Source organism: Paramisgurnus dabryanus, chromosome 1, assembly GCF_030506205.2.
Source record: "Paramisgurnus dabryanus chromosome 1, PD_genome_1.1, whole genome shotgun sequence".
In the NCBI taxonomy this organism is placed as follows: Eukaryota; Metazoa; Chordata; class Actinopteri; order Cypriniformes; family Cobitidae; genus Paramisgurnus; species Paramisgurnus dabryanus.
In genome coordinates this window covers 2,359,571-2,379,200 of record NC_133337.1, presented here as the reverse complement: position 1 = coordinate 2,379,200, position 19,630 = coordinate 2,359,571, and the positions used below count along the sequence as shown (strand labels likewise).

General features: G+C 37.4%; 1 protein-coding gene across 3 annotated transcripts in view; it reads left to right on the top strand.

Annotated features, from left to right (window-relative positions):
• Nucleotides 1-316: 316 nt before the first annotated feature.
• Nucleotides 317-19,630, top strand: part of tspan9b (tetraspanin 9b) — a 111,258-nt gene continuing 91,944 nt past the window's right edge. For all 3 annotated transcript variants that reach the window (XM_065265678.1, XM_065265677.1, XM_065265679.1), the window contains exon 1: nucleotides 317-566. In XM_065265678.1, the coding sequence (XP_065121750.1) occupies nucleotides 476-566 (91 nt within the window). In that variant the 5' untranslated portion in view covers nucleotides 317-475. The remainder of the gene's footprint in view (nucleotides 567-19,630) is intronic.

The following is a 19,630-nucleotide window of genomic DNA, read 5'->3' as shown; positions in this document are numbered from 1 at the left end:
GAACAGGTAAAACAACTTTTCTCATAAGGTTTGCTTAAATTTGTTTTAATTTTATTATGTGCTGTAACACTTGCAATAAACTTTTCATTTGAATGAAATAACACTCAAAGCTACAAAAGTTCAACTTACTTTAAGTGTTTATAATCAATGTATGTCTTTCTATTTATGCCAACAAGCTCTAAAAGTAAATATTGTGGCTCAGAAATTGTGAGTGGGGGCTTTCAAATATTGTTGTGGACAATGCGCGCCCTCTACTGGACAACATTTGTAATGGCGATGTGAATATTTAGCAACGCTTTAAGTCACGCCTCTCCATCGCACCGTGCAACACGGTTTCCGTTTGTGGGAAAAGTTTTCGATTGTTTCATGTTCCCAAAATTTTCCCACTCGATCACAATGAAAGCTGAAGTACGCGTAGCGAAAGATTACATGCGATTAACATCTATCGGTCACAGATAAAAACGCGTTTAACTTTATGTGGACGAAAGCGCACGAAACTGAAGACCGTTTCCTTGGAAAAGAAGAAAGCATTACTGAAATCGGAAGTCATAAGCATTGCCAAAAAGGTGAGTGTAGCTGAAAATCCGACAAAAAATACACATAATGCACATAATTATGCAAGGCTGTTTGCAAGAATTTAAGTCACATTGTTAATGGATAAAAGTTGCTTGTGTTATATTTTAAATGTGGGCAATTAAATCTAGTTATTTTTTGTTGTTGTTTTATGGACCTTTCTCATATAATGAAATATCAAACACCTAAAGTACTTCCTAATTTATAGTACACATGTCAAACTCGACGTGCCTCGTGAGTTGCCGATGAGTGGAAAAATCACAGCTGTGCAAAAAAAATCCCTGACCGGATCTACTGTATATGGAAAGATGGGTTGCGCAGCCGTAAATTTAGACTTATTTATTGAGATGGCCCAGTGGGATGAGTGCAGATATGTTTAGATCTATATAGTTATATTAAACTAGGCTTATCGGGCATTAACATAACTTCCCTTTACAATGATCAGCGACAGCAGCGCGTGATATGATTACAGGAATGTGCAGAATTTGGCGCACTTCTAGTAAACAGACAGACAGATGTTACGTATCTCTAATGAAGGGAGTGCAATAGACTTGAATCGCAACTTTTTCTTAACTTTGGAAGTTTGCTTAGGCCCTGATGGACACCGGCCCCATGCACGAGAGGAACAGTAAGCTTAATAACAAGTGGAAAATGGGAAGTACATTTTAACTAATTTATGACTCCATTTTTTGTGTTTACTTTTTTTATTTAGACTCTGGGATTGGGAATTTGATTAAACTTGCAGGCAAGGAGCAAATAATTTGAAACAGAAGTTACACAAACACAGCTTCCAAAGTGTGCCAAAGAAGAGCACAATATGAAGTAATGTTACAAAACTCTTAGGAATGGCAGAAATTCAAAGAATATTACAGGTTCAACCCCAATTAAACGAAATGTGTCATAGCAGTGAGCAGGTCTCCTTATATGAAACACCTGACTCCACTAATCAAGCTCCTGCTCCTTCCAGAATGTTTGAAACATTTCTTTATTTAACACACTAACAAACTGATGAACTTTCTGACATTTCTTATTAAGTGTGCTTGCAAATGCACACTTATTGTTCTTCTTAAGTTTTATTAAGTGTGCTTGCAAAAGCACACTTATTGTTCTTCTTAAGTTTTATTTTTCTTATTATTATTCCCGGGTAGATTTTTTGTGTTAGCTCTAGCGACTAGACCGTTTGACACAGAGACAACGTTAAAACTTTTAGATGTTCGGGCAGTACCGGTGTAAGTTGCTTGAGAAGATGAAGTCACAGATCCATGTCGTTCGTCCGCCATATTGGATAGAACAGAAAACCTTAAAAAAGTTGCACAGGTCACAAATTTTGTCCAAACTTCACAAAACTCGACGTACACGATCCTTGGACCAAGCCTCACAAAAGTTACTAGAAGGATTTTTGATTTTCGGAAGCATTTGCCCATCACAGCCCAAAATATACATCCCAGACAGCACACATACATCTGGCCGACATAAACCTTTATTCATTCACACTTATGCAGAATAATGTGCTTCTTTGCAATAATAACTAAAAACAAGTACACCACTGTCAATAACCGTTGCAAATTTATTCATTTGACAAATATAACACATAAACAACTTGGATAAATCAGTAACAGAATATTTACATGTGTCACACATAAATTACATATTCTGTAACTATTATACACTGCTATACTACTGTGTAAACGTTTTACTTACACTTAACTAAAATATTTCTTATACCCTTCAAAATAATAATATACTCTTAAGGTATATGATTCAATTACGTTTGTGGACAAAAATATAGTCTCAACATATACATTTATTTCAATTGAGAACTAAAATTTAATTTAAAACTTTTTTTTCAAATTAGTGGAACAAAATGATAAAATAAACAAGTAATTCAAGCCCATAATACATAGAAATTTCTTTAAAAATATCTCAGGGTGAGATGTCAAAAAATTACTGAAAAAACCCAAGAGTGGCTGCATTTGAAATGCTAAAATATAACAGTTTGGATTTCAGAAGTTTTAGTCTCAAGATAATTCACATATGTTGTACAAATGGGACATGGCCTGTGAAAACCCAGCAAAGTATTTCTTTGTGACTTACTGTTTTCTACATAAAATCTTCATACACAATTCAGAAAACATTCTCTGAAAATATAATCTTGACATCTTCAATACTGACTGAGTAAGGTCATGCCAAAGACTGAACTCAATGTTAAATCAGTAATTTCGAACTTTAGATGTCATTAGATTTTAAGACAGTAGCCTGGATTTCATATACAAGGTCACATATTTATGTATCTTAGAAATATATTGTAAATAATAATGTGCATGTACATAACAAAAACATTTAATCATAAAACATTCTCGACAGGTCTTTCTATCTTTGTTTTCTGCACTCGTCTCTGCAAGCAGTGCCTTTAAACCTTAGAGGTTCCTCTTTGTTGCCTTTGTTTCCTGTCCCGAACTCCGCCTTTTAAACATCTGGACACCACTTCTTCCTCTCCATGGTTCCTCTTTGTTGCTTTAGGATCACCTAAATGGAAACATCCAACAAAAAATTATTAATCATACGATCACATTTTTATATTTAAATTTAGGTGCCTATGGCAAACATGAACAATCGTGTATATTGGATAGATAATCAAAAAGTGGACCCACAAAGCATACAGTACTTTATGTAAGCATATAAAACATCTGGTCTACTGTGTTGAACAAGTGCTTGCATCAGTGTTCGTGTAATCGAGTAAAGTATAACCTTATTCACACAGCACTTTGGTCCCAGAAAATACCCGTAAAATTGGCAGACAGGCATTTGTGTGAACGCAAACATGTGCCGTAGATGTTCTGGGATTGTTCCAGGAAAGAGGACCTAGTAAAATTACTGTAAGATACCTGGAAAGCCCTCTTTGTGAATGAGACGCAAAAAACAATGGCGTAGTTTTGAAGTTATGGTTCAGCTCTTTAAAACAAGGGTTTTACAAAGGTCGGCAAACTGGACTGAAGCAGAGATCAGGGAGCTTGTCACTATCCATGCTGAAGCAGAGATCATTTAGCAGCACAACAGTTCTAGCGCATCAGGCGCTCACATGAGCTTATATTAAACAAAATACATGTGCGTCATAGCAACAAGATATACCATTCAGCTCTTTAAAACGGGGGTTTAAATGAACATTTACATTCACGATGAGAAATGTCTGCAAACTGGACTAGGACAGAGTTCAGGGAGTTTCAAAAATCCACTTTGAAATTGGGTTAATTCATGTGCATACTAGAACAGCGCATTACATATTCCATTATAGTCTTATCATAAACAAAAATGCAGTCTTCTGCAGAGAGAAATAACCAATAATAACAAACCTTCAGACACTGTGGATAAAACCTATCAAGTGCAGGACTTTAAACACATCATGTGTCTTTACGGCATAAACACAGATTCCGGAAAATCATTGGCAGTGTGAATGAACCAAAAATCAAATGGTCCTGTACCAAGTTTAAGTATAATATGAATGGGCCCTTCTTCAATGTATCGTGTCGAACAGATACCAAGTTGCAAAGTTTGTCTCACCTGTGGGCCACAACACTTAGTTCTGTCCTAGTATACGCCTTAGTCCTCAGTCTAGATCTCACCCAAACACTGTAAACGGAGCAGAACAGAAATGTTAATTTGTAAGTAGAATAATAAGTGGACCCAGATTTGTTCCAGAATGTATTAAATGAAAATAACATGGTCTGCTTTGTCTAAGATAAAGGATAAAATGCACTGTTAAATAAAAGACATTTTAAAAGGGTTGAGTTGTCTGAACAAAGTTATCTTGTTGCTTTGACGTCTTTGTTTTAGTTTATCTTTACCCTTCTGCTTGTTAACAGCACACATCATCAGTAATGTTCAATTATCACTTTATGCATTACTTTATTATTTTATTAATGTTAAACACACCTTCAGGATCGTCAGTGTACTTAAATAGATAAGACTGAGCAGTGTTGATTTACCACCAGGGATTTTGATCTGTAACTGAATTCAGTCAAAGCAACAAGATGACTGATGACTTGAATGAGTTAAAGGAATACTCCTCCCACCAAAATGAAAATTGACTGATTATTAACATTCATGTAATTCAAGAAGTTATCTATTCCTTTCTTAACATAACACAATCAGAGTTATATTAAATAATTTCCTGGTTCTTTACATTTATATATTGTATTTATATTTTTGCTTTATAATGTCATTGACTGGGATCAATGTTTTTCAAAGCTCAAAAGTATATCCATCCATCATTAAAGTAATCCATATGTAGCCCAGTGGATTAATAAATGTCTTCCGAAGCGAAACAATACGTTTGTGAGAAAAACTATTCATATTTATAGCTTTTTGTGATAGAGACAAGACATTTACAAAGTTAAAAAGACAATTTAAATATGGCGGCATGTGTTATCGCATTGGATGTTATGCATCTCATGACTAGTCGTAATATGAATTGTGATGAAACGCAGTAGAGACACGTGAGAAACAATGCGATTGAGTTGTTGTAGTCTGTTTACATTACATATGCATCGTAACTCGCTTAAAATATAAAGTTTTTCTCACAAGCCTATCATTTTGCATCAGAAGACCCACTGGGTTATATATGGATCACTTTAATGATGGATGGATGCACTTGTGGAACTTCAAAACATTGATGCCCAGTCAATGCCATTATTAAGCATTGAAGAACCAGGACCAGTGGCGGACAATGACTTATTTTTTCCGAGGGCGCACAATGCAATGCGAAGCTCATCCCAACATGTATGTAGCCCGTCATGTGTGTGGTTCGTCATTTTAAAATATGTACAGGGCTCAAAATTAACTTTTTTATTTGGTAGCACTGGTGCTCCCAACTTTAAAGAGTTAGGAGCACCAGCAAAAATGTAGGCGCATCCATCCAAAAATTTAAAGGCACCAAAACTACAATGTATATGTTAATAGATTTATTTTATTAAAAATAAAACGCCACCATACCATTTAAAATTTGGTCTTCTATTTATTTTAATTTTTTTGCTGCATAGATTCCAAAATTAATACCCAAATGCTGTTGAAATAGTATAGAAATAATAATTTAACAATTACAGGTAAAATGATTAAGATTACCATAAGAAATCTAGCAAACACGTAAAACACTGATTAACTGGGACATTACAAAACTGACCTTAAAATAGAAGGCTAATATATATATATTGGTATTTTAACTGCATTACCAGGATGCTATTACTACTAAATAGGCAATGTTTTAAAAAATACTATAAAAACATACCATCATTGTCGTGTTCCACATCAACATGGACCACAAGGGTGTTTGTCGGATGTCCATTCACCAGCGCATGCGCACATACATCAAACACTCTTTGACAGACAGGTCGGTGTCTCCATCAATAATGAACACATTTATCATGACACGACTTGTGTTTTTGGCACTTTCGCCATGTTTAAGCAAGGTCTGGCGCTCAAAATGTTTTGATTCCGCCACCAACGCCGTTTTACAGGATTTACAGTAAACACAGTAAGTTACATCGAGCCATTCTCATAGCGGAGACACTCGTAATCTTTAAACCACTCTCTCCGAAAGGTTTAACGTCAAGTCTTATTTTCCAGTGGTGGAGTCGCATTTGAATCCGGATCGTCGTCATTAATTACAGTAGTAACATTGGCTGTAATCGGCTCGTTCTCGTCACGCTCGTGGTTCGTCTTTCACATTTTCGCGCTTCACGTACCAACGTAGCACGGCAACAAGGAATGACTGACGCTCATATTAGCCAATCTGCGGTCTTCATTAAAACGTAAGAAGTTAATGGTGAAATTTGATTGGTTATGTAACGTTGGAGAGAACACTGAACCTGGGACAGCAGCACGCAGCATCACAATCTAAATCAAGTCGCACCACACAACAAAAAGGGCAGTCGCACAAATGCTCCCAAATATATTTTAAGGTCGCACAGATTAAATTTCGGTCGCATATGCGACCAAAATAGTCGCAATTTCGAGCCCTGATGTGTTAGGCGTATCGCATGTGAATCACGTGTCATGTCAAAATAAGTGCCTGCTGCACACACATCATAATGGTTTATGATAAAAGATAAATGCATTATCTCATGCGTAATCAGAGTTTAATGTTAAGTGAATGTGTTGCGTGTATTTTGTGAACGTGAGCATCTCTTTTATTATAAACGGTTTTGACGCGTGTGCAGCAGGCACTTCTTTTGACAAGACACGTGATGCACATGGTTTACATGACGCAACAAACACATATTTTTGAAAACACGAGCAACACACATGACACTCTGAACACTTATTTTGAATTCGCACCCCTCAGAAGAGCAGTCACGAGCCGCCACTGGCCAGGACAGTATTTAATATAACTCTAATTGTGTTTGGCTAAAGAAAGATAGACAAACATCTTGGATGACATGGGGTTGAGTAAATAATCCTTCAAAGCTTAAAGTTTACGTAAAAATTATAATTTTATCATTTACTCACCTTCATGTTGTTATAAATTTGCCAAAAATTCTTTAATCTGATAAATAGGCCTGTCGCGATAAACGATAAATCGATTAATTGCACGGTAAATAAAATGAGCTTGATCATTTTTTTAGGCCGCGATAATTCACATTTGCATGCTTGTTTGTTTTCCTTGTCTCTCTCTCTCTCTACCAAAGAGACTGGATGACCGCTCCGTGCAAGGAGTGACAAGGAGTGAACCCTCGTCAGTCATTTGTCAGTCGCATGATCTGTGTGGGGAGGGGGGACTCCTGGCGTAGCCTATCACAGTAGGAGTACTGAGGAGGATGAGCGCCGCGTGAGAAGTGTAGCAGGAGAAAACACTAGTTAAGACGAGAGTTGGAGAAAAAGATGGATTTACTAGAGGCTGTTTACACTTGTCATTAACATGCGTTTTTATCGATCGGATCACAATGTTTTACGTCTTTTCTGACTTTTCTGACACAAGGTGAACAGTGCTATTTTTAGCCTTTCATTGATAAACTAAAGCGGGTGATCTCCGCAGTTTCATTTTGCAAGCGTGTGAAAGTTGCGCGATCTAATTTCATCAATTGCGCTGAAAATTCAGAGAAAGCTCTAACATATACATGTAGAAGATACTGTGCAGCATGTTTACTTGCTAAACAAGCAGTGGAAATAATATTAGTTTGCGTCCATATAAACTCATAATTACTCCCGCTGGCGTTCAAATGACAGCGGAGAGACTCGCCCACCGTCTCGACAGACCACCCCTCACAGTATTCAGCACAGAAGCGGTCGAAAGTGGACAAAAGAGACAGATTTAAATACCAGGTGTAAATGTGATATGTCTCTCTCGTCCACTTGTGATCTGATCAAAAACACATCTTAATACCAAGTGTAAACAGCCAAGTTTCAAAACCAAACGCTACAGCTGCAGTGTGGGAGTACTTTGGATTTAAACCTAATGACCGAGGTGAACCACTAAACCTGAACGAGCCGTTATGTCGCATTTGTGGTAAAAACGTAGCACTTAAAAGTGGCAACACGACAAACATGCATATGCACCTAAAACGCAATCATCCTGTTATTTTGTTCATTTCTTGTGGATATTTAAAATGTCTTCCAGTTCCAGTATTACTTATTGTTTAGAAATTAAAGTTAGATCTTTGAAAAGGTGTATCTGCATTATTATAATGGTCCCGGAGCAGCAATGTTATCGTCTATCGCGATAAATTCCGAGGCAATTTATCGTCTAGCAAAATTTGTTATCGTGACAGGCCTACTGATAAATGATGTCAATCATACAGTTGATGGTACCCATTGACTTCCATAATAGGAAAAATACATTTTATTGAAGTAAATAAGCAGCTGTGTACTTAACATCATTTATCAAAATATCTTGTTTTGTGTATATCACAATAAATAAACTCATGCCGGTTAAGAACATAAACAGGGCCTGTGTGATCACTAAAGCACAATAAAAAACATGTAAAGCTATCTTACCTTGAAATATAATTTGACACGGACTACTGAAAATCTAATGAATGAAAAAGACAAAAAATAATATATTATGCACAAACGTTAAAAACAACATTGCAGTGTAGTGCTTAGTATAATGCGTTTCAAATAAGTAAATTCAACTTATATTATTTGTATAGTATATATCAGTACAGGGACATGCACAAGTTTGGGCACCCCTGGTAAAAAAAATTCTGTTAATGTAAACATTTAAGCGAGGGGAAGATGAAATGATCTCCAAAAGTATCCAAAGTTAAACATGAAGCGCACATGATTACCACTGTATGTAGTCCAGTGCTGGCATCGTCTGAAGTCCTTGCAAGGGTTGATGTCATCTTTCCATTTGTGTAAGGTCATCTGACAGAGGCAGGATCCAGACTGCAGCTCACATAGTTGCTAGTAGAAATAGAAAAGCAAGTTGAGAAAATTTGCATGACTGCTGTTCATAGCTTTTTAGGTAGTGGATAGTTGTGATTATTAAGTTATTTATAACCTGAGGCAAAGGTTAGTGAATGCAATTATGTGTATGCTAGACTTAGAGCTGTTGCGTTTGGTCGATAGAATCGGCGGTGTCATTTTCAACGTCGATAATTAGTCAACATAAATATTGTGTCATCACGACAAAAATATAGCCTTTTCCCCTTTGACTTGGCAGATTTAAATGCAGATTAACATTCACAATGAATATTCACAATGAGAAATATCTGCAAACTGGACTGAAGAAGAAATCAGGGGGCTCGTCACTATCAGCTATGAATATTCACCAGCATAACAAAACACCGTGTAACACAGTGCTTCCCAATCCTGGTCCTCGAGCACCCCCTCCCAAAAACGTATTTAAAACACCTGATTCAACTTATCAGCCTCCTTCCAAAATGGTAAACATGTCTCCCCAACAAGCTGATGAGTTAAATAAGGAGACATCTAAAACTTTTTGAGAGGGCGTGCTCGAGGAACAGGATTGGGAAGCACTGGTGTAACGCACTCCTTTATGATCTTATCATAAACAAAAAAATACATGTGTGGTTTCTCGAGAGAGAAATCACGGATAAGCAAACTACAGATACTACAAAAAACCTACCAAGTGCAAGACTTTAAATATGTCATGTCTTTATGGCATGTGTGTGAAAGCACAAACAAATCCAGATAACTATTGGCAGCGTGAATTAACCAAAATCAAATAATCCCGAACAACTCCCGGATGTGTACTCTGTATTTTTTCCATAATATGTGTGTGAAAAGGGCTACAGACATTAACCATTCATTGAAAGCAAGTTGTCCATTGAACCTTAAATGTCCTTGTCAGTATCGGGAAAGCGGTCCTGAAACAAATATCCTCGTTGTAAGAGATGTACGGCGTACTGTCTCAACTAAACATATGGAGTCCTTCTTTAGGATCTCTGACTGCCGCACTCTGATGTTGTTCACCTGGCGTGTAACATGACAACCCAAATTGTCTTCATTATCCCAGGCACCTGCACAGAAACATTGAGAACACAAGCACCAGGGAAGCAGTGAGTGTGCGTCTTACCTACACCTAATGTAGCGTGTACATGCCGGGCGATGGAGGCCCCGGTGATCCCAACATAGGGGGGAGAAACAGTTATAAGTGGGTATCTCAAAAGCCTGAGGCAATGTGGTGGGAGAAGTGCTGGCTCATGTCTTCCACTGTCGGTTTGCTGGCATTGGAGAGAATCTCATCTGGATTGATCGCATCCTAGATGTACATGCCCTGCACAGAGAGACAGATGGCTTAGTACCTCTATGTCCTATCTCTGATAAAACTAATATGACAGTATGGTTAAGATCAAAAACACTTAGGGTTAAAGTCAAATAATAAAAATGTTTGTAACAGCTGGTTAAAAACAACTTACAGCAAATGATGTTGTGATCTGTTTTGCAAAGACATAAAACATAATAATTGAATATTATAGATTTACATAAATGATGTCCAGTTACACCCACTAAAATGTCTTGAGGTGTCTGTCAGTGAAATACTTACACAGCAGTGCCAATGACCTGTTAACACACAAGAAGAGAGGAAACATTTATGAGGGAAATATTAGCTAAGGAAAAAGGCAAGAAATTTATTCAGTCATTTCCAGCCCTTGATGTGTTTAAAATCCACAGTATGGCAAATGACTATGATATGAAACACCTGTTCATTAAATCACTGTACATTTCATACATCTGATATACAATAACGTAAATCAGATTGCACTGTGCATAACAAAATGGATGTCAAAGAATCTGAACTAACTTAAATAATGTCAATGTAAACATCTCTTGTTTGTTTTGTTTTTAAATTTGCTGCCATTGTAAGCACTCAAACTATCAAACAGATCATAATAATACACTTTATACAGTAACTAAAACTGCCAGAGCATCATAAATATATAGAGAGACAAAAATCACATTATTCACACTCACTAAATGTGTTTAAAATGACAATTTACCTCAGACAAGATATTTGCAAAAGCTTTTCTAACAAACGGGACAGAACAATTAACCATATTATGTTGATAATTTAAACATCAAACAAACACTCATAATGAAATGAAACAACCAAAATTACTATGTAATTGAACTCAATTATATAATCATCGATAATCATCCTCATATTTTTCCTAAAATTGAAATTACCTCAGAATACTTTCAACTGTTGTTCAGGAAAGCAATGGCCATCTGCCTATATTAAGTTCATCGTTTATATAGCAACAAAACCACAATACTGAACAAGTGAAAGGTATTTAGATTGATAAAAATAATGGAAATTATAATCTCTATTAAATAATACACAAACATTTTAGCAAAAATGCATCAAATCTGAATAGCGCTGCTAGTACTACAAACGTTACTATGACTTTATTTGCTGTGCTGTAGTAGACGGAGTGCCTTATACTTACTTTTAAGACTTTTAATATAAGATTTTTGTCGAAAACTTACCTGAACCACGTACGTCTGCGAAGTCAGCTCCCGCATTTTTTCCTTGTTCATGGCAAGACGAGATTGGAGTGGCTTCTCTGGGTTAAGGAATATATCGCCATCTGTTGGTTTGGCATGCTCATGACAATGCTTCATACCGGGGTTTTGCGTGTTCGAGTTGACGTGGAATTGTCTGTTTTTTTACGAAGGAGGGGAACACAAAACAATGATACGTGTAAAACAAGCCAATAATCCCTTATTTGTCCTCACTTTCCCGAGTTGCCTTTTCTCTAACTTACTTGAGTATTAACGGCGGCTGGCAACCAGCGTATGTACATTACTGCCCCCTCCTGCTTCGGAATAATGGAACTTAGCAACTGTGTGTCATTAAAAGCAAAGAAAGCGCTGCTATTTTATTTATTTTTACTTGTATTGTTGAGAATTACCCCACTGATTGCTAGTTTTAAAGGCTGTTAACCACTTCAGTACTCTGATTAGGGAGGAGTCATCAGATTTCGCTTCCACTTTTATTTATGCAAGTTTCAACCTTGTACACATGCCAGTATACAACTGAGGTAGTTTCTGTAATAAACAAATAAGACATAATAAATAACCTGTCTACATACGGATTCAACCGTATTACAAATGAAACATCATGAACTCTCATATATACACTAAGCAAGGATATAAACTACGGAAAGAAATATAATAGCATAAATCACGTTATGCAGCATTATTATAGCAACAGATAACAAACTGTAGAATATGCCCATAATAAGAAGAACTAAACATATATTGCAGGTATTAGTGTTATAAGCACCCGTGCAGGGAGCTACACTGCGACCAAAATGGTCGCACATGCGACCTTTTGAACTGCCGTTGCGACCCTAATTTTTAATGGGTCGCAAATGTGCTACCTAATGTTTTAGACAATATGCTATGATTTACTATGAGCATTTATTAAAACAGAAATGTGGATCTTAAGAATACGTTTTATAACGTGCTCTGAGCCATCAACACGTTGGCTTCATTTTGCGTGAAAGCACGTCGTGTCTCTCCCTATCAGTGTGCGTTTGCGTGCTCAGCTGTTTCTCAATGAATTGGGTGGGACGCGACGCAAGCGCAGTGTCTTCCTTGTTTCTGAACTTGAGCAGAGGCTTTCTTCACTGAGGACGCGGGACTCGTATGGTTCCGGGTTTATATTTTAAATGGTCTGTCGGGTCCGGTTAGGTCCTAGTTTAATTACTTTGGGTCCCAAGTCTGATTAATGTTTTGTTTATAACCCGGGTCGATCGGAAAACGTCCATGAGCGCTACCGCGCTAAAGCTCGAGTGCAGTTTCAGCGTGCCTCCGGTTTCTATGGCGAGGGTTCTTGTTACGACCACGCGCTGCATTTTCTTTCTCACATTTTTTTAATAATCTTATTATTAATTAACCATATATTTTCTTAAACCATATCCATATTAAGTTTGGACAGAGATTGTAGCAAAAAGCAATGCTAATGTCAAGCCAATTGCACTGAACGAGCAAAGCAATGTAAAGTCTGTCACCGGGACAGCAAGTTAGGCTTTTAAATCTGAAATAATGAGTGGATTAAGCTTTTTAAATCGGCAAGAGAGAAATAGAAAGATAGAGCAGAAGCAGCAAAAGTGCCTTTCTAATAGAAATTATAACCATTATAACATCAGTCACATTTATAATCTATAGACCTGCACTGTCTATTAATATACTATACATAGTATTGTATTATATTGAGTTTGATAAAAGGGGTCTAATTGCTTCATATATCAGTGCAAAAACAGTAAGTCTTTTCGTGGTGCTTTGACAAACAGTGTCAGCTTTGTTAATGGCAAAGAAAGTTTAAGGTGGTTAGATTGATGAAATATAATGTGAAATTAATATTAATTTTCAATTAATCAAATTATTGTGTTGTGTCACACATTATTAGTTCTACATCACATGTATAGTAGACCATTATTTGTCAGTGGGTAATAATTGCCCTTTTCACCGGCTACCACCACCAAGTAAATTTCAGATCTGTGGGAAACACTGCAACGTTTAAGAAAACAAGGCGGCATGTGGTTTAAAAGATGGCAAGTAAAATAAAAAGCATATCTGTATGCAATACAGTTTCATTATTGTTCATTATTATCCAGAGCGCCTTAATATAACTTGAAAAAAATATGTGCGACCAAATCATATTTTGCGCCAGTAACTGAAAAAGTTGGTAGCGCAAGTGCCACCAGTGGAAAAGGTTAGTGTAGTTCCCTGCCGTGCTAACGCAAGTGTTAGCGCGATTACACTGATAATTATACAGATCACGAAACAGCGGCAAAACTGGCGTAATGCCAGAAATAGTTACGGTGCACACAAACATTAATCATTAAACATAGTATAATGATATGAACTTACTGTGTCATAAACTTTAACTTGAAGGATGCTGCACACGAGTGAAAAGCTTGCGAACTCTACGAAAACTAGTATACTTTCGTAACAGAGAATACCACAATTACGCTAGAAACGTATATGCTTTAAACTATGCACTGCGCATTTCATGTAACCCAACACATTAACGAGATAAGTTACGTACAATAATAGATAAACCATAAAGAATTCGCAACATATATATTATATTAAAACATTTACATTTACTTAACGGATTCCATTTTCTTCACTTATTATCATTTACTTAGTTCTTGTACATACTTGATACACCCATGATGTCGCCTTTGCTCTGGTGGGTTGCAAAGGGAGGAGTAACTGGACACGCACCAACAGAGAGAAGCGCGGCATCGGCCTCCGGTATAGTTATCCGACCCAAAGCCGACGTAACAGACAAGCTTGATGAGCGGGAAATACCGTTGACTTGACTGAAGATTTGGCCGATGCCTGGCCGATACTTATTAGATGTTTCAGATAAGGAGGCCGATGTACGCTCTTGAGCCGATGTCGGGCAGACGTACGTGTGCTGTCTGGGATGTGGCGTAGACGCCAAAACCAAATTTTTATATGAACTCGGGACTCCAATGTGAAGATGCCCAAGATAAAAAAAACATTGCAGTAACATGTCTATATTATGTTATTTTCACTTTAAAATATCCAATTGAACCCTATGTAAATAAGAAAAAAGCAAAGCGTCTTCACCACTAGAGGGCAGCCTTTACGTTCAAACGTGCCTTCACACATGACTAGACAGAAACTGACTGTGTGAATACGGTAATGAACAACTATGGCTGTGTCCCATTTCAAAGGCTGCGACCTTCTAAGGATGTATTTTAAGACCGATTGCATCACAGCAGCGCGACTTGAGGCTAGTAAGGCCATCCCAATTCAAATGATGCTTAGAATGAAGCCTCAAAATGTGTCCTAATTTCTCCGCGCTGTTAAGGATAGAACGAATGGATCCTTAACAGCCGAGGATATCCCAAGAGTCATTGCGCATCTGCAACGGCTGCATATAATGGATGGATACTCTAAAATAAACAATTAAAACCTTTATTAAATAAAGGTGTATTTATCAGAAAAAAAATTTTTGTCACTGTTCTAGTATTATAAGTTATGTTTTGTGTTATTATTCTTTTTATGTTGCGTATATTTCTAAGGTTGATTAATGTGATATACTGTTGAATAGTTTAATCTACATCAACCTGTCATATTTTCTAAAATAAATTAATATTTTTCTGATTTTATTTTTATGTTAATAACTCAGAAACGTCTCCGCTGTGTCCTACTGACAGGCACGGTGGGCGCGTGCAGCAGGTGAAGCCAATTATGAGTCCCCCGAAGGTTAGACTGTCTCATTTCAGTTCTCTTCATGAACTTCTGAGGCTGCCACCTTGAAAGACCGAGTGCTCACCTTTTAAGGTCTCATGCTTATAAGGTTACAGCCCTTGAATTTGGACACAGCTAATATATATTGAGTATTATTTGATACTAAATCCGATGGAATATTAATACTTCTCATTAGGGATGCACCGAAATGAAAATTCTTGGCCGAAAATGAGGAAACCAAGGCCGAAAAACCGAAATAAATTATTATGCCAATTATTAGTATAAATGCATTTATGGCTGTGTACTAACTTTACTAGGGGTCTGTGACAGATCACAAAACTCATGGTTCAGATCACATTACAGTTATGAGGCACAGATCTGATTATTTTTCAGATCAGCAAAAAGGGGGAAATCTAACAACAAATAAAGAAATTACAAACATTTATAAAAAAGAACAAAGCTGCACATTAATAAGGGCTAACATTAGCATTAGGTACAGAAATCGAATTAAATGAGTCATAACACTGTCTTTATTGTATAAATAAAATATATTATTATTTTTAGAGCTATTTGTCTCTTTGTTAGACTTAAGTAGGGCTGTGCGATTTAGGGAAAAAATCTAATTGCGCTTTTTCTGCCAGGAATTGCGATTGCGATTCGATTTGCGATTTAATTTTGTAGCAGATGCAATGTGCAGATGCAATGTGCATCTGCCTCTTTAGATGGTTAGATCTTACTGATACTGCTTATGGGTCTGGTGATTTAACTGTATTCTTATGTTTTTTTTTGGTTTTTTTGTGAAAATAAGGTAACAAAAACAAAGAAATTAAGAATATAATTAACACTTCTTATTGTATGAAATGTAAAATGATCTTTAGCTTGGACTAACACTGTAACAGTATTTAAATAAGTGGGTTCATTATAGCTGCAACTTTAACAACAATTTAAAATATTTAAATGGGTGACTGAGTTTACTGAAAAGATTTGAATGCATGTTTGTTTGTTTTTGTAAACAAAGAACTGTAATACTCAACTTCATAACTATCAAAATATTAAAAAGCTACATTTAGGATTTTTAAAATGAATATAAAATCCAAATGCGTTCAATGTCATTTCATTCAAGTGACATTAGCAACCCAGTTAAATGGTATTTTAGTTTGTTTTAAATAAGGAGCCATGCTTGTAAGCATTGTTGGGCGTGTGTGTGTCTAAAACGCATCATCCATTTTGAGAGACGCGGGCGATGCGGTGCGGACTTGCGGAGACAGGCGTGAGTATTTAATAAGCATAGAGACACAGGCTGTGCATGTGCGTCAAGTTTAAACATCTTGTCTGTTGTGGAAGACGCGCACGAAAAGTCTTGCGATGCAGACTTGCGGAGACAGGCGTGAGTATTTTATAAGCATAGAGACACAGGCTGTGCGTGTGCGTCAAGTTTAAACACCTTGTCTGTTGTGGAAGACGCACGCGCAAAGTCTTGCAATAGGGAAACGGGCGCGAGTATTTAACAAGCATTGAGAGACACGGGCTGCGCGTATGCTTTAAATTGAAACCCCTCGTCAGTTTAGGAGAAGCGCTGTTTTGGTTGACGTGCCTCTCACAGAGAAAGCACAGCCATACTTGCGCTCGCTCAATTGGTTAGACTGTCACAAAGCCTCTCTGCATATTTCTCAAATCGCATCATATCGCATCCTTTCGCGATTTGCTAATCGCAACGTTGCACATCGCGATTGCGGTTCGATTTCGATTAATCGCCCAGCCCTAGACTTAAGTAGGTTAATTGAGGTTACTGTCTCTTTAAATAAGCAGAGAGTGGTTTATGACTGTAATCTATACATACACTTAAGACATAAACAAATGTTTTTATTAGAAAAAGAATACTTTGGAGAGTATTTTGTTTATGTGTGCCCTGTCAATAACAGAAAGATTTTACGTTCGCTTGTTTGCGTCTCACTCGTGTGTGCTCTATTGAGGGCACTTAAATGCGCACGCACACAGAGAACGAAGGCGAATCCCAAACAGCGCAGCATAAAAATGTTACGTTTTTTTCATTTGCTTTATTCGGCACATGTATGTTAATGGACTATACAGTATGAGACACATTTGCGCGACTCTCTCTAAAGTTTACAAATCGAGTTCTGATCTTTGAAGGGCGTACTCATTGTGATGATCACGTCTGGACCGGACACAACCGCATGTGCCTCTGTGCGTACTTTAGCGCCTTTTTGTGGTTAAATACATCCACGCCGCATACATGTTGCTTCAGACAAGCACGTGCAGGTCGCGGTTTCTGTTTGCGTCATCACAACATTTCGGCCGTATTGTTTCTGTGATAAAAGTCTTTCGGCCGAAAGGCGAAAATGCTCTTTTGGGCCATTTTCGGCAGAAAATTTTCGGTGGACGAATATTCGGTGCATCCCTACTTCTCATATACGTTTGTGCACAAAACTGCAAATGGATTTTATATTCTGAACGCTTATGAATCAACGCGAGTTCCTGGAGAATGTGCAGTTTCACAATATACAGCAGGGAATTCCGGCTTTTCCGACCTGAAAATTAGGCTTTCGTGAATCATGCAAATCCAATTTTTTTGTGTGTGTATGTGGAGGGGTGTTTGCAAGGCACTGTTATAAATTACCTCATATCACTCCGCAAGTAGTTTATTTATTTGTCACGATCAAACTTTATTCAAAGCAGAGCTCACCAAAGAGCTTGCAGTCGGATCTCCGGCGTGTGGTGTTGGCTGCAAATTAAAAAAAATCATGCGTTCGCCTACAAATAGAATGAGAGAAACACATTTCACTCTCAACTAAACTAACAAACTAGCCAATCAGAAGTAGAATGGGGAGGGGTCTTTGATGTGTGGCTGAGATCCAGCTGCAGATGCCGCTCGGCCGCGGAAAAGTCACAACAAGTTAACGTTGTCAACAGGATGAAGATTAAGTAAATGAAGCCTAGCCTAAGTAAGACGACCTTATATATAAAGGACTTAAATCAGTGGCGCTGGGCATGGATAGAAGGAATAGGCAGAGACAAACAGCAAAATTAAGAGAACCAGCCAGGTGTTTGCTTCTTTGACAAAACTGTCCGTTTCAAATCAGGCTATGCCAGTAATGTAAATATCAGATTTCTCGTCGAGGTGAAATGCTGTCTCGCAATATCAATATAAAGTTGCGTTTGTGTCAAAACGTTTGCTTGCATTATTATTCTGTAATCACTTACTTTAACGCACGCATATATGCCATTTACATAATCTTCAGATAAGAAAGCTATATATCTAAATCGTATGCTTAACTACTGTTGAACGGGAACATGATCGATTACATTATGCTGTCAATCACTGAGTGAAATATTTTCTTTTATCTTAAATTTCAGAGAAACAGTTGTTAGAGGCGTCGCCAGCCTCAAGCCCCAAATGTAATGACCTAGGCTCATTTCAGTCAGCTTTAGGAAAGAACTAGTTGCTTCCTGAAATTCATGTAATAGAGATGCATTTCATTAACAGGGCTCTACAGTGCGAGTATTTCACTCGCATTTGCGCCTAAAAATAGTTATGTGCGAACTTGTAAAATAATTTAGGAGCACAGTGCGCGAGTGATGGGCTGTTCTCATTACACTGAATATCAGCGAAGCATTGATTTCATGGAAAGCATGCAAGAGGACAGGGTCGCGGGCTTGATGCGCGTGCATCTGTTTCATACTGTACAGCATGAGATGCAGAGCGCGAGTCACCCCTTCATGTGTATTCGCGCTTTGGTCCGCCCGCGTCAAGATGCGAAGACTGACAGTGGTGAGTTAAGAGACCACGGACTCTATGGCTGTTTTAACTTTATTTATTGTATTTCCAGCTTACAACACCACCTTTTCCGACAGTTGTTGTCTGATATGTCGGCTCAATGATCACTTGCTTATACACAATGACATTAGATGTCTTAATAAAGGAAACGATTTTTGTGAACTAGATAAAAGATCCTGGCGTTTCTCCGAAGTTCAAAGCAGACAAAGGCTCAAATATTATGCGAGTCATCGTTCTCACACAAGAATGCAATTTAAATGAGTAACAGTTAATCGCCCATCGCTCACAGCCCAGCACCTGCACCACTGTATGCGTATGGCGCTGACAGACATACACCTGATTTTACTGCTCTGACGGAATCTAAAAGTATAATTTCTCTTATTAGAAGCTAGCCTAATGTTTGCCAGTTATTAAAATGGCGGTTGTAGTTTAAATAGAGGTAGTGAAATAATTAGCTTTGACAAAAAACTGCATAAAACAATGTTATGTTCCTTATTATAAACTTTTGGTTATGTGTACTTAAGTGAGTAAATAAGTTAAATTCTCAATGAGTGTGATATGGCT